General features: G+C 39.9%; 2 protein-coding genes across 3 annotated transcripts in view; both read right to left on the reverse strand.

The window, feature by feature from the left end:
- The window catches only part of runx2b (RUNX family transcription factor 2b), a 136863-nt gene extending 134133 nt beyond the window's left edge, over positions 1 to 2730 (reverse strand). For both annotated transcript variants that reach the window (XM_061754705.1, XM_061754704.1), the window contains exon 1: positions 56 to 2730. The gene's annotated coding sequence lies outside the window, so the exon portion shown is untranslated. The remainder of the gene's footprint in view (positions 1 to 55) is intronic.
- A 141-nt stretch (positions 2731 to 2871) lies between these two features.
- Positions 2872 to 13975, reverse strand: mmut (methylmalonyl CoA mutase). Its single transcript, XM_061754695.1, has 13 exons — positions 13825 to 13975; positions 12633 to 13040; positions 12083 to 12450; positions 10779 to 10936; positions 9045 to 9216; positions 7630 to 7878; positions 6944 to 7055; positions 6738 to 6853; positions 5748 to 5863; positions 5515 to 5646; positions 5015 to 5162; positions 4044 to 4211; positions 2872 to 3114 (listed from the first exon to the last, which is right to left on the reverse strand). Exons 2-13 carry the CDS (start codon positions 13006 to 13008, stop codon positions 2986 to 2988), a joined length of 2244 nt encoding a protein of 747 aa, XP_061610679.1. The 5' UTR covers positions 13009 to 13040; positions 13825 to 13975; the 3' UTR covers positions 2872 to 2985.
- Between the last annotated feature and the right edge of the window lie 187 nt (positions 13976 to 14162).

Genomic DNA, 14162 nt, shown 5'->3' on the forward strand with positions numbered 1-14162 from the left:
ATAATTGTACATTAGCGTCACTAACTTTATACATCATTTGGCTACCTTAACTCACCTAAATTCCACAAACTGAAGTCGTGAAGCAGCAGTTTGCATATTAGCAATAGCCAGGTGACGATTTGAACGCCATTTTTTTTTTTTTTTTTTTTTTTTTTACAGAGGACCCCATAAGCTACCCACAGTGCCTGTTTACGTTTTATTAACCACCCATAAAATATCATTAATTTAAATGACCCACTTTAAAATAAGACACACAATAAAAATAAATAAACACATAGTGACGAAGGTACAACGCTGAGTACAGTAATAATGTAATCATGTCCAAAAATCGAAGTGCAAAATTGTCAAAAATTGGCAAAACCAAAATGGCCAATGACTGACGATTAGCCTGCTAATAAATAGTTTGTACTGTACATCTACTTTCCATTATTAGAAAGTTCACAAACTCACACCTTAACTGTATATTAGCATCTAACAGTTTACGTATGTCATTTGGGCTACTTTACTAACCTGAAATCCACAAATGGAGGTAGGTATCACGCATTTAGCAAAAGCATATAGCATTAGCCAGTTAACTGAGCGCATAGCTATGAAAGGTATATACGACACGCCCCTTTTGTGCTGCGTGGCTACGGCGACGCTAAGCTAGGAGGGTCAAGGTCGTTAGTGCATTCCATGTGGGTGAACGGCAAGAAAACCAACTGGGAGGGACCGTTCACAAATTACAAAAAAAAAAATTTAACGGGGAGGGGTATTGATATCACTCATATCTGCCAGTGTAAGTGTACATCCAATCACCCACTCTGCCGCTTTCACCACCCACTGCAGTGCCAACCAACTTGTGTAGCAGTAGGTTAGGAGGCTTTCCCTGATGGATCTGTATAAGTTTATAGGCAGGTGTTGGGGGAGCTGGGCTTGGTGTAGTTTCCTGAGGAAATACAGTCTTTGACGTACTTTACCCACTTGATTTGACAGGTTTGTGGTCCAGGTGAGGTCTGCCAAGATGTGGATTCAGAGGAACTTGAAGCTTTCCACCCGCTCCACTTCATCTCATCGATAAAGAGGGCAGTGCGCTCAGTGCTTTTGGATTTCCGGAAGTCCATCATCAACTCCTTCGTCTTGGCTGTATTCGCGTCCAGCTTGTTCCCTGTAGGCTGACTCGTCATTGTCCCTGACCAGTCCCACAAGCGTGGTGTCGTCAGCTAATTTGACGATGATGTTGTTGGGGTGAATGGGAGAGCAGTCACGTGTAAAAAGGGAGTAGATAAGGGGACTGAGGACACATCCCTGAGGTTTCCCCATCTTCTTCTAAAATGGACTGATGAAAAGTGGAAAAGTGCTCTGTGGTCTGACGAGTCCACATTTCAAATTTTTTTGGGAAATTGTGGAGGTCGTGCCAAAGAGGAAAAGACGCAAGTGTGGAGGAGTTGTTGTTTCCCATCATGACATTCTGGGGTCTGTTGCTGAGGAGGTCCAGTATCGAGGTGAACACTGAGCTGCTGATGCCCAGGTTACTCAGCTCTGTGACCAGTGTATGGGTTACAAGTGTATTGAATACAGAGCTGAAATCCACAGACAGCATCCTCACATAGGTGTTAGCATTATCCAGGTGAGCGAGGGCTGTATGGAGTGCTGTCTTCTGTTGACCTGTTTGTAATAAAAATCTAATCTATATGCAAACTTCTGGAGTGTTAGAGCGACTGGGCAATAGTTGTTCTAGCTGTGTTCTTCTTGAGCAAATCTTTTTTTAAAGACGTTTTATTTTAATGTTACTTGAATGCCGTAGGGCGGCACGGTGGACAACTGGTTAGCACATCTGCCTCCCAGTTCCGAGCACCTGGGTTCAAATCCGGCCTCGCCTATGTGGAGTTCGCATGTTCTCCCCGTGAGTGCGAATGGTTGTTTTTTTATTTGTGCCCTGCGATTGGCTGGCAACCAGTTCAGGGCGTACCCCGCCTCTCGCCAAGAGTCAGCTGCGATAGCCGCCAGCATGGCCGCCACCGTCGTGAGGATGAGCGGTACGGAAAATGGATGGATGTATGATTGCCATAATCTTGCCAAGGGGGGCTTAATGAAAGAATAATGGCGGTATAAAAAAGTTTTAAAAAAAAACTGTGAAATTCATATATGAGGGCGGTGATTGGCTCCAGAGCAGTTGTGTAAAAGGGAATAAAGGACGGGGGTCTGGTGGCGTTGGTAGAACACAGTTTGAAGCTGCTCTAGTGACATCATCTATATAGAATATACTAATAACATTACATCAAAATTTACTTTGAGACTAGAAGCAGTCTGGTGTGTGCGCACACATGCGTGTTTGATGGTTTACTAAAGGTTTGCACATGTATTTTATTATTTATTATTTTATTTATTTATTTTATTTTTTTGGTTGGTCTTTATGGTAGCACTTGGAGAGCCAAGTATTATTGGAGGTGGCCACATCTGGCCCATCAGGCAATCACATCCGGCCTGCGGAACCATTTAATGAACAGCAACAGAACTGGCCTGTACAGCAATTATGAGGGCCATTACTTGATATTTATATTCCATATATCTCATCGTGATTCAGAAGTCATAATAATTCTGAGCCTGATGTGCTGTGTGCGTCGCAGCCGTGTTCTCCACCACGGGTAACCTGCTGGTTCTGGTGATGGCCTTCAGTCGTTCTTCTCGCATGAAGCCTCCCGAGCTCCTGAGCGTCAACCTGGCGCTGACGGACCTGGGGGCGGCGGTCACCGTGTACCCCCTGGCCGTGGCCTCGGCCTGGAGCCACCGCTTCCTCGGCGGAGACGTCGCCTGCCTGTACTACGGCCTGGCGGCAACTGACGCATGCACACTTATTGACTCTATTATTACGCTAAATCATGCATCTAGTAATTATTATCAGCATTTAATAGTGGATAACATTCTTCTACACAGTACAAAAAAAATAATAAAGGGGATACATTTCGTTTGTAATCTACAAATATCAGACCATCTTGTTTCCCTTCACATAGCCTGTCGAATGTTCTCCAGGCTCTTGTGGATGTTGTCCACCACATCCACGGCGGCCTGCGGGATCCTGGTGCCCGGCCCGAAGATGGCGCTCACGCCGCTCTGGTACAGGAAGTCGTAGTCCTGCGGTCAACAGGGCGCCAAAGTTCATGTTTACGACCATTTCATTCCTCTGAAATTTGTTTATCAAAGTACTTTTTTTCTTAAATAGTTGATGTTTTATTTTGTCATTTAATTTAAACTTATATGTTACATCATTTTTATTCCAAATTTATTTCAATTTAAAGTTATTTATTTTACATGTATTTTCTATTTTGATTGCCATTTGAAGTAAATATCATTTATATGTTTAATATAAATGAATATATTTCATTTTAACTTGATTGATAGGATCATTGCAACTTCAATTTCATTTCCAATTAAATCTTAATACAATTTCAAAGGCAAAAATTTGAAATCAACTGTAATTTGTAAAATAAAAATTAAAAAAACGAAATTGAATATATTTTTCTAAATTTATTTTGAAATTCAATTTGATTTTAACTTTAAAATGACTAATTTTATTTATACATATTAGAACTCATTTAAATGTTCACTTTAACTTCAAGCTGTTCAAGTAAGATTTTTCTGACTTTTTTTTGCTTTCTAGCAGAAGCGTTCAGGTTTTGTGCTAACACTGACTTGTTTTTCGAACTATTCATAATTCCTGTGGAAGCTCTCGGCAGAGCATTGCCTGTACTGTAAAATGTGACAACAAAAATGGCAGGAGAAGCCTACTAGAACATTTGAACTTGAAGGTTATTATGAACAGACCAATGATCTTTTTCTAAAGTCACAGACATTGAAGTGTCACGATCTTGCAGATTTTAAAACTGCACAAATACTGTACAAAGCAAGACATGACGTATTACCATTTAACATCCCAAAAAGATGTAATCACACTGTACACAGTAACGCCTTCTGACATTTGGCAAAAATAGTCTGTCACACACACACAAAATAATTTAAAAAAAACATTTTAAAAAGGAGAATATAGAAAGGCTTGCGGTTACCTGTGGCGGGATGACGCCCCCGCAGATGACCAGGATGTCGGGTCGGCCCATCTTGCGGAGCTCCTTGACCAGCTCGGGCACCAAAGTCTTGTGGCCGGCGGCCAGCGTGCTGACGCCCACGCAGTGGACGTCGGCGTCCACCGCCTGCTGGGCCACCTCCGCTGGCGTCTGAGGGACAGCCGGCAGTCACCAACACACAACAACAACAACAACAACAACAACAACAAATACAAAGAGGTCACAAACAATACTTTTTCCTAATATTTGTTTTTCACATAATTCTTTTGTATCAGATGTTTGCATTATTAATACTTTCTAATACTGCATTTCCTATTTTTCACCTAATATATACTTATATATTGTATATTAATATTTCCCCCATATAGTCTATTTTGTATAATTTTTCCACAAGTGTGGCTCCAATTGTAAAAGTCACTATTACACTTTAAACTTTTCCATGCATTTTTCCATTACATTTTTTAATATTTGTTTTCAGATATTCTTTCTTGAATATTTCCAACTATTTTCATAAATGTTAATGTTTTGTAATCTTTTTGTTGTTTTGTAATATTTGTCTCCTATTTTTGTATTTTTGCCAAACCTGTTTTTATCTTATAATATTTGTTTACTGATTGTCTATTTTGGAATTATTTCCAAATTTGTTTGTATTATTTTCTAATATTTGTCAGATGTTTGTATTTTTCTCTTATTCGACCTTTTTATTTTTAAATAATTTGATATTTGTCTGCAATTTTTAAATAGTTTAGATTTCTTTTCAAATATTTTTGCATTGGTTTCAAATATTCGTCCACCATTTTTGCATAGTCATTGAATATTTTTGTTGAACATTTTTGTAATATTGACCTAATATTTTTGTATTCTTTTTTTTTTTTTAACAGTACATAATGCATCTCTCCTTACGCAGCCCCTCTGTATAGCTTTGTCTTAAGGAGGAGAAGGATTGTACAAACCTGAAAGAGCGGTCCGATGTCCACGTCAAAGCCCAGGTCGGCGAACCCGGTGGCGATCACCTTGGCTCCTCGGTCGTGTCCGTCCTGACCCATTTTGGCCACCAGGAGGCGAGGGTTCCGCCCTTCCTGGTTCTTAAATTCGGCCACTCTGCGTTAATTATTTTGGGGATGCAAAAAAAAAAACGTGAAAAATGAATATACGCCTGTGAGTATTGTTGTGTGCTCTGTTTGAATGTGTTGCTGATCCGTGTGTATTTAAGTAGCTCCTGCAACATCAATGCTAATTTTGTTTAGCCCGTCAATGGCAGTTCACGTTATATGTTAGCATTAAGCTAGTGGACTTTCGTTAAACAAAGGCATTTTGTTTATTTTTTACTTTGAAACCTATCCTCCATTATATGCTGAAGGTCTCACATACTCCCTGCTTTTATGCTCCGGAACATATCCCTATGATAAACCGCGGCTCAGTGTAATAGTTTCTGCTTGTTTGCGTGCGATACCTGCTGAGGGCTGAGGCGATCTCTCGGTGCTCGCCGTACTCGCTGCGGTACGCGCCGCTCACCATGCGGCTGCTGGCTTTGTGTTCACCAAACACTTTCTTCATGGCGTCCGTGATCTCGCCCACAGAACATCTGCACGCGACAAGAAAACAAAACTAAAAGATGTCTTCAACTAAAAGTATTTTGCCCCTACAATGAAGAAATGTAAGACGACTTGCCGCTAAAGTACAAACCTGGCGCGCGCCGCCTCCACAGCCAAAGCGAGCAGGTTTCCCTTTCGGGTGCGGGCGCACTCCTCGATGGCGGCGAGGCAGTTGCGGGCGCCGTCTGTATCGCGACTCTCCCGCACCTGTCATGGAAATGACACTTATCGTCCCATAGACACACGCTGCCTTAATGTGCGTTTGTGTATTGAGCGAGACGCACACTCACTGGACACTTCATTTGGTACACCTGCTAATACCATCCAATACCAAAAATTACGCTTAAAAATTACAGAAACAATAAGGGCTGAATTTAGTTGCATTTTTGTTATATTACTTGTTTTATTATTTATTTATTTTTGTTATATTACTTGTTAAATTAAGAATGTTAAAAAAAAAAAATTTTTAACTATTGGTATTATTATTGTTTTAATTACTATTATTATTACTTTATTTATTAAAAGGAAATTATCTTTTATATTTTTCATTTTATTACAGAATGGCTAATTTACACAACAACTGAAAGACTTACTGTTAGAATTACTAACCTAATTTAAAACATCCCTTCATACAAATTGTTGGCATTTGATCATATTTGATTATTTTAATTAATACAATAGCGGTAATAATAATTATTATTGTTATTATTATTGTTGTTGTTGTTATTATTATTATAATACAAGATCTTTTGGGATATTTTACCTTCTTTTATACCTTAAATTTAGTCAACTTAAAAATGTTATATATATTATCTATATTTAATATTGTTAAAATATGTTAAAACATTGCCTTTTAATTTTTATAATCGATTCATCCATGTTCCATACTTTTAATGTTAATTATTTTTTTTACTAGGATTAATATTCTATTAATTTCAATAGCAATTTATTTCATTGTATTTTTTAAAACACAATACAAAATCTAAAATAAAAATAAGCATCTTTATGTTCCCTGAAAGGTCCTAAAGTTCTTATTTGTTAGTCAAATTAACATCAAGCGTGCATATGACATTTTTCTTACCTTCTTCAACTTGTCGATCTGTTTCTGCCGTACGAGGGTGTTGTCGATGGCCAGCACCTCCACCGTCTCCTCCTTCTCCAGGCGGTACTTGTTAACCCCGACAATTACCTCTGACCCTGGAGAAGCAAAGTTTGGGCTTTTCGAAATTGAGTCTTGACGACAGCGACGCACGGCAACATCGACTACGGAAGGTAGCGTTGGCGTACGTGAGTCGATGCGAGCCTGTCTGCGCGCCGCACATTCTTCGATGCGGAGCTTCGGGATGCCCTCGGCCACCGCCCGGGCCATTCCGCCCATCTCCTCGATCTCTCGGATGAACTGCGGGCAGAAAGTAGTAATTTACAGTCTCCACTCAGTTGTGGCAGTGAGGTAATGTAACTCAAGAAAATCCACTTAAATAGGTGGCGGCATATCCGTAATTGGGCCATGAATAGCAAAAATATATATATATATATATAAGAATAATTGACGCTCCCTTATAATTGTCATGAAATAAATAAATGCACTGCTCAAAAAAAAAAAAAAAAAAAAAACACTAAAAAAAAAAAAAACCTACATCGATGACTATGTGGGGCTCCACTGTGAATTCAAGTTGAACTAAAATACATTTAAATCTCGTTAAATTATATTCGGAAAATATCCAAAATGGGTGACCCCTAAAATATGTCATTTCTTTGCTGGCAAAATTTGGTCAGTTTTTTGGAGGATTTTAAACTAAACCACCCCAAAAGGCCAATGAGCTGTCACAAAATAAGACACTCACATTCATTTATAGTACTTTGTAAAAATTACATTTTTAATGACTTTTTGAGGTCTAATTACGGAATAGTGAGATATGATGATCTTTCTGTGCTGCCATGAGCGTTTCCCATTGCGAGCGTTTCCCACGCACCTTCAAGGCTGTGTTGTAGAGGTCGTCGGTGAGGGACTCCATCATGTGCGAGCCCCCCCACGGATCGGCCACCTTGGGGATGCCCGACTCCTCTTGGATGATGATCTGCGTGTTGCGGGCGATGCGGGCGCTCTTCACCGTGGGCAGGCCCAGGGCCTCGTCGAACGAATTGGTGTGGAGTGACTGTGTGCCTCCGAACACGGCCGCCATGGCCTCGATCACCGTGCGGATCACGTTGTTGTACGGGTCCTTGGGGGACAAGATGTTTTGTGAGGCACGGCCAGAATCGTGGATAGGCTTGCAAAATGCTGGGAATTTTCAAAGAAACTGATCCTCGTTTATTGAAGAATTTGGGGGGTTTTACTTACAGGGGAGAAAAAAAACAGTCTCTTCAAAGCTCAGTAAACTGTAGTAATAATGTTCTCCGCAGAGGATAAAGAATATATGACAGTGAGTATTATCTTTTGTTTGTCTACATATGTTGCCGTGTCATTTGCGTTCAAATATCCCTTACTGAAAGGGTTATAATTATTGCAACATGGATGCTCGTTTGATTAGCCTATCGATGTCGTTTTGCATTGTGTGTTAGCATTAAGCTAGTGGACTTTCCTAAGTTATGTAATTTGATTACATATTCACGTAATTTTCATTGTTTTATTTTTGGTTTTACCGTAAACTGGGAATGGAAATAGACAATGAAAAGCTAGAAGCAAGTACTTTTTGGACGAATTGTTCAGTATTAGCTGCTAGTTGTGTAGTTCCCTACCACCATCCAGAGCTCAAATTTTGGCTCACAACTCAAGAATTATTTATCACTTTTTTTTTATTTATTATTATTATTATTTTTTTTTTTTAAATCAGCTGAGCGATGCCTTGTATCTTGAAAAACTATTGTGGGTCACTCATAAGTCGCGCAACGGCTATACAGATGAATATGAAGAGTCCATTGCCTGAAAGGGTATAACAAAAATTCAGAGGCTTGCTTGGCCCTTGGAAGACGCTGTTTTATTTGCAATTTGAACGGGACTATTTTTCCATTGAGCATTTTGAATTGGGACTTTGTTGGTATTTTTGGATACCATTTTGTAATTTTTTTTTAATGGGTTGGGTCGAGGGGGATGAGTAATATTTAACTCAACATTCATGATTTTGTTCTTCAATTAAATAATTCATTGTTTACTAGATTATTTAAAACTTGAGAAAGTTCGACTTAGAAATAAATCTGTTGAAATTACCTGCTTTTGATTTATATTATTTTGACTGGATGTCTTCTTAAACAAAATGTTCGTATTTATTGCCGATTAATTCCCCATTTTAACTTCCCATGGAAATTTACAGTAAACTTTCCTCAAATTTACGGAACATTTTTTCCCTGCTTTTGCAACAGCAATGGTGATTGGTCGCGAGTGACTTACTTGCTCCGTGAGAGACCAACCGGACGTTTGGCAGTGAGTGCGCAGGAGGAGGGATTTAGCGTTTTGCGGCTGGAACTGTTCCCGCAGTAACGTGGACCACAACTTCCTGGCCGCCCGCAGCTTGGCGATCTCCATGTAGAAGTTCATGCCGATGCCCCAGAAAAACGACAACCTGCATATAGACACATGCACGTACATACATAAATACTGTAATTGACATACTTGTCAATGAATTGAAATAAATCAAATAACACTTTTAAATTAAATTGTACATTATATTTTTAAATGCTATTTTGGATTAAACCAAAGGTAAAATATAACATTTAATTAAAATAAAACCTAAAATAGGTTAAAGTAATGTACTCAATATAAAGTTCAACTTAAATTTGATTAAAAGTGAAAGTAAAGGTAATTATATTTGGATTACATTTCAAATGAAAATTTTAATTCAATTAAATCTGAAATAAAATTACAGTTCTCATTAAGTCGCATTTAGAATATTTGAATAAATTACACTATAGTCTAAAGTTGTAATTAAACTGGAGTTTAAATTTGGAATGAAATTCCATTTGATTAAAGTTGAAACTAAATAAAATTAAATTCAACATATTTAAAATTACAGTTTAAATTGAGTTAAACTTAAATTAATATTTTATTTTATTAATTTTAATTGGCATTTTAAATGATATTAACGACTTTAAAAGTGAACAAAAATACATTTAAAGTTTATATTAACTAAAGTTTTGATTCTTTTTTTTAATAAATTACAATTGAACTTCAAGTAAAATAGATGATGTTAAATAAATCTAAAATCAACAAATTGAATTAATATTTTTCATTTGTTAAAAAAAAAATAAAAAAATACCCACCATTTGACAAAACTTTCAAAGGAACTGCTATTTAAAAAAATAATAATAATAAAATAAAAAGACCAACATTTAATTGATTGTTGTGTGGCCAGGGGGGACCTTGTAATAATTAAAATGGCACCTGATAGGTAAAACGTTCAACATCCCTGCAGCAAATCACCCACTCCCACCAAAAGAAAAACGTCTTTAAAGTAAAGTCTATTGAGGACAAGGTGTCTATTGTGGAGACTGTGTTCCAGACTTTGTGAACAATATGTCTCGGTTGTCTGTTGGAAGGAGATAATGGCTCTGGTGAGAAAGACTTTCACTTGAGTGACATCAGTGAACAGATTGCGTCTGCTGCAGCCTCGGGAGCGCTGAACCCTCGCGTCGATGCGCCAGCATTTCAGTAATTGAATGGCGGCGCCAAACGGCACAGGGACGATTAGGAATGAAAGCAATTTCAAGCGGAAGAATTGGAACTTGTGTTAGGAGCGTGGCCTCTGGACTGGAACGTTCCATTGATGTGAAAACATTTCCTCGGGAAAAGCTTTTTATCACACCCGCATCGTGCAGCTGTGATAAAAAGCATGGCCGATGAAACTAGGGCTGCAACGAACAATTATATGAATAGTCGATTAATCTGTCAATACTTTTTGGGGAATAATCAATGAATGGTATAAAAAAATAATAATAATCAGTCCCTTTAATCAAAAACAGGATATTTCAAATTGACGATGCAGAAAATGCACAAACATGAATTGATTATGATTCAGTTACTAGTTTGGTCTGTAACATGGCAGAAAATAAGCAAAAAAATGTTGATTATTGTTTTTTTTAAAAGGAAGCGGTTAAACCCCAAAATTGGGCTGTGCCGTCATTTTACCTGGGCGCAAACTCGTCGATGGTCAAGCCGGCTTTGAGTCCGGTGCGACAATATTCCAGCCCGTTGGCGATGGTGTAGGCCACTTCCAAGATGGCGTCGGCCCCCGCCTCCTGAAGATGGTAGCCGCTGATGGAGATGGAGTTGAACTTGGGCATGTGCTGGGAACATGCTGAAGCGTTAACATCGATAGCAGTCTTCAAAACTTTGAAAGGTACAGTGATATATTGCAGTCTGTCGTTCACAAGCGTAACATCGATGCTAATTTTTATTAGCCCGTCTCTTGCATTTCGCATTCGATGTTAACATTAAGCGATTCGACTTGCATTAGGTGAAATTGACTGGTTTGGTTGAACATTTTAGAGAACTGACTCTAAATTGCCCGTAGGTGTGATTGTGAGTGCGAATGGTTGTTTGTTTCGTGTGCCCTGCGATTGGCTGGCGACCGGTTCACGGTGTACCCCGTCTCCCGCCCGAAGATAGCTGGGATAGGCTCCGGCACCCCCGCAACCCTAGTGAGTTACGCTTGTAACTCAAAACACTCACAACGATTGGGGGGTTTAGATCAGATTTGGTCAATCTTTGTCAACTGTGGACCCGTGAAGCCCTTTGAGGCTGCATCTCAAATCCTCTTTCCCCATTGAAATGAATTGGAATGCCATTAATCCATTCCAGCCGCACAGTCTTCCTTCTGTTGTGCGTGCCTTGGCCACCAGGGGCTAGTATAATCCCGACATACAGAAACAAATGAAGAAGTGACTCAGTAAGCTGCAATAATATTAGTCGTTCTTTACAGAGGATAAATAATATATGCGTGTGAGAATTGTTCGATTGTCTGTCTACATGTGTTGCTACTGTTTGTGTTCAAATATATCTGTTCCTTGAAGGGTTATATACCTGCAAATCAGATGCTAAAGCTAGCAGGCCTTCCTAAGGCAAAGTTATGTCATTGTTTTAAATGTAATTCTCTTTGTTTTAGTTTCTTTTTTTGACAGTCAACTTCAACTGGGAATAAACAGCTTGGACCCTTTTTTGTTTTTAAAGAAGGTTTTACCCTCTGCCAAACTGCTGCTGATTGTGAAGTAAGTTGAGTTGAGTTCGCTGCCACTATCTAGTGCTTGCATCGCTAATTTTTGCGAGTCAAAGGGAAAGATTGACCAAGCGACGTCTCGTATCTTGAAAAAGTCAAGGTACAACTGTATTTAAAATATATTTTGTTATATGGTCTCTCTATATCGCAGATTATTCTATTGCGGGTAGGTGGGGAACACATTCACCGCGATACACGGGGCGTACAATGTACATACCTGGGAGGTGTACGCGAAGATGTCGGCGATGGCGTGCATGGAAGGTTCCGGTGGGAAAATGTAGGTATTCCGCACCATGAACTCCTTCAGAATATCGTTCTGGATGGTTCCGGTAAGCTTGGCCTTGGAGACTCCTTGCTCTTCGCCCGTCACGATGAACATGGCGAGCACGGGGATGACGGCCCCGTTCATGGTCATGGACACGGACATCTTCTCCAGCGGGATGCCGTCGAAGAGCATCTTCATGTCCTCCACCGTGTCGATGGCCACGCCCGCCATGCCCACGTCGCCGCGCACCCGTGGGTTGTCCGAGTCGTAGCCGCGGTGCGTGGGGAGATCGAAGGCCACCGAGAGGCCCTGCTGTCCGGCTGGGATGGACAAGAAACAACATGAAAAACCACACTCCGAGGACATATTGGGATTTGGTCACAAAATGGCAGCACATGATCAGAAAATAACACAAAGGCTATTGTCATTAAGGGCTACCGGTGTCATTTTAAAACCCCATACTTTTTGGATGTTTGATCTTGGTGGAGGTCTGCCCTACTACCTTTGATGTTATCCTTGTAGAACTTGTTGCTCTCCTCCACGGTGCTGAAACCTGCATACTGCCTGATGGTCCAAGGTCTGCTGGTGTACATGGTGGGATAGGGCCCCCTAGTGTAGGGAAACACTCCAGGAAGTTCGTCCGCACTCGTGTCCGAGTCGACCTTAGTGTACAACGGCTTGATGTTGATGCCCTCGGGCGTGTGCCATATCAGGTCCTCTGGGTTCTTGCCCTTCAGCTGCTTCTTGGCCAGGGCGGCCCACTGGGGGTGAAGCTCCACCTGGTCCCGACGCGGGCCCGAGGTGTGGATTCCGGATGTGTGGAGGGGCGCTCGGGCCAGGAGCCGGGCGGCGGCGCACGATCTGTGTGCCGTCAGCATGCTTCTCCTGGGCTTACACGCGCATGAATAACCTGGTAGAGGTGATGCAGACATGAAATTATAGTATGTCATTTTTTTGTGTAGCAGAGACCTTTTTATAATGTCTGGAAACAACTGGCTAAAAAGGTACTTACAGGTGTCAGAAAAGTAATTGTTTTTTTTCTATTTCCTTCACACAAAAACAAACCAATGGTGTCACATTGTCACATTTGTTATATTTAATTTGACTATATTAATTTTTGTACATGCAGTTGTCATGTTCATCATCGGATTCTCAATAAGGCGCTCTCAAGGTAATTTGAGCACCAAAGCATGTGTAGCTATGTTTATAAATATCATATTTATGTTATTACCGGCTATTTTGAAAGAAAACCTCTTTTTTAGTGTTCTTAACTTCTATGAGCAATATAACAACCCAGGGTGACAACAGCTGAGAACCGTTGCATTCATCAATTTAACAGAATCTAATAAAACTATAAATGCCAGATTAGCATTGTGAGCTAAAAGCTAGTCGAAAACGTTACACTGTACCACAGAGAGACCATAACAAAATTAAGTGGTGACGACCACGTTAACCAGGATATGAACGTGACAATGTCCATTATTGACAATCTGAGACGACGTCAAGTTTAGGTCAATGAAACAACGACAACAAAAAACTAAAGTTAAGCAAGTGCAGCAGCTACATAGCGCCCGTAGCTAACGGTGGCGAACTGATTTTTTTGACATATTCCGTCAAAGAAATATTGTAGAGCATTTATTGGTGGCATGCATTTTACAGAACGACTATTGCATATACTTAAAAAAATTTCTGACCTTGTTTCCTCTTCTTGTGGTCTTGAAAGGTTGACGAAAGGCGTGTGAGCTTCTATCCAATGTATTTTCATAACATGAGCCGTCAGCCAATTGGAGGACACGGCGAGTTCGTGAACTTTAAACTGCAAAAACAGGAAGTAAATAGTCAGCAGCTTCCTCTCTGACAGCCATATTGGTGCGGTATAAGTGCAAATCGCTAATCCGAGATATGGATTTACAATTTTTAGAGCTTGATTTTAAGGGTCGTGCGTTGCAAAGTCTTGATTTCAATGTCAAAAAAAATATTCGTTAGATATAATTTGTGTTGTTTGAACAGCGTAAAATGTTTTTAGTTCAAT

Source organism: Phyllopteryx taeniolatus, chromosome 18 (assembly GCF_024500385.1).
Source record: "Phyllopteryx taeniolatus isolate TA_2022b chromosome 18, UOR_Ptae_1.2, whole genome shotgun sequence".
NCBI classification, from domain to species: Eukaryota; Metazoa; Chordata; class Actinopteri; order Syngnathiformes; family Syngnathidae; genus Phyllopteryx; species Phyllopteryx taeniolatus.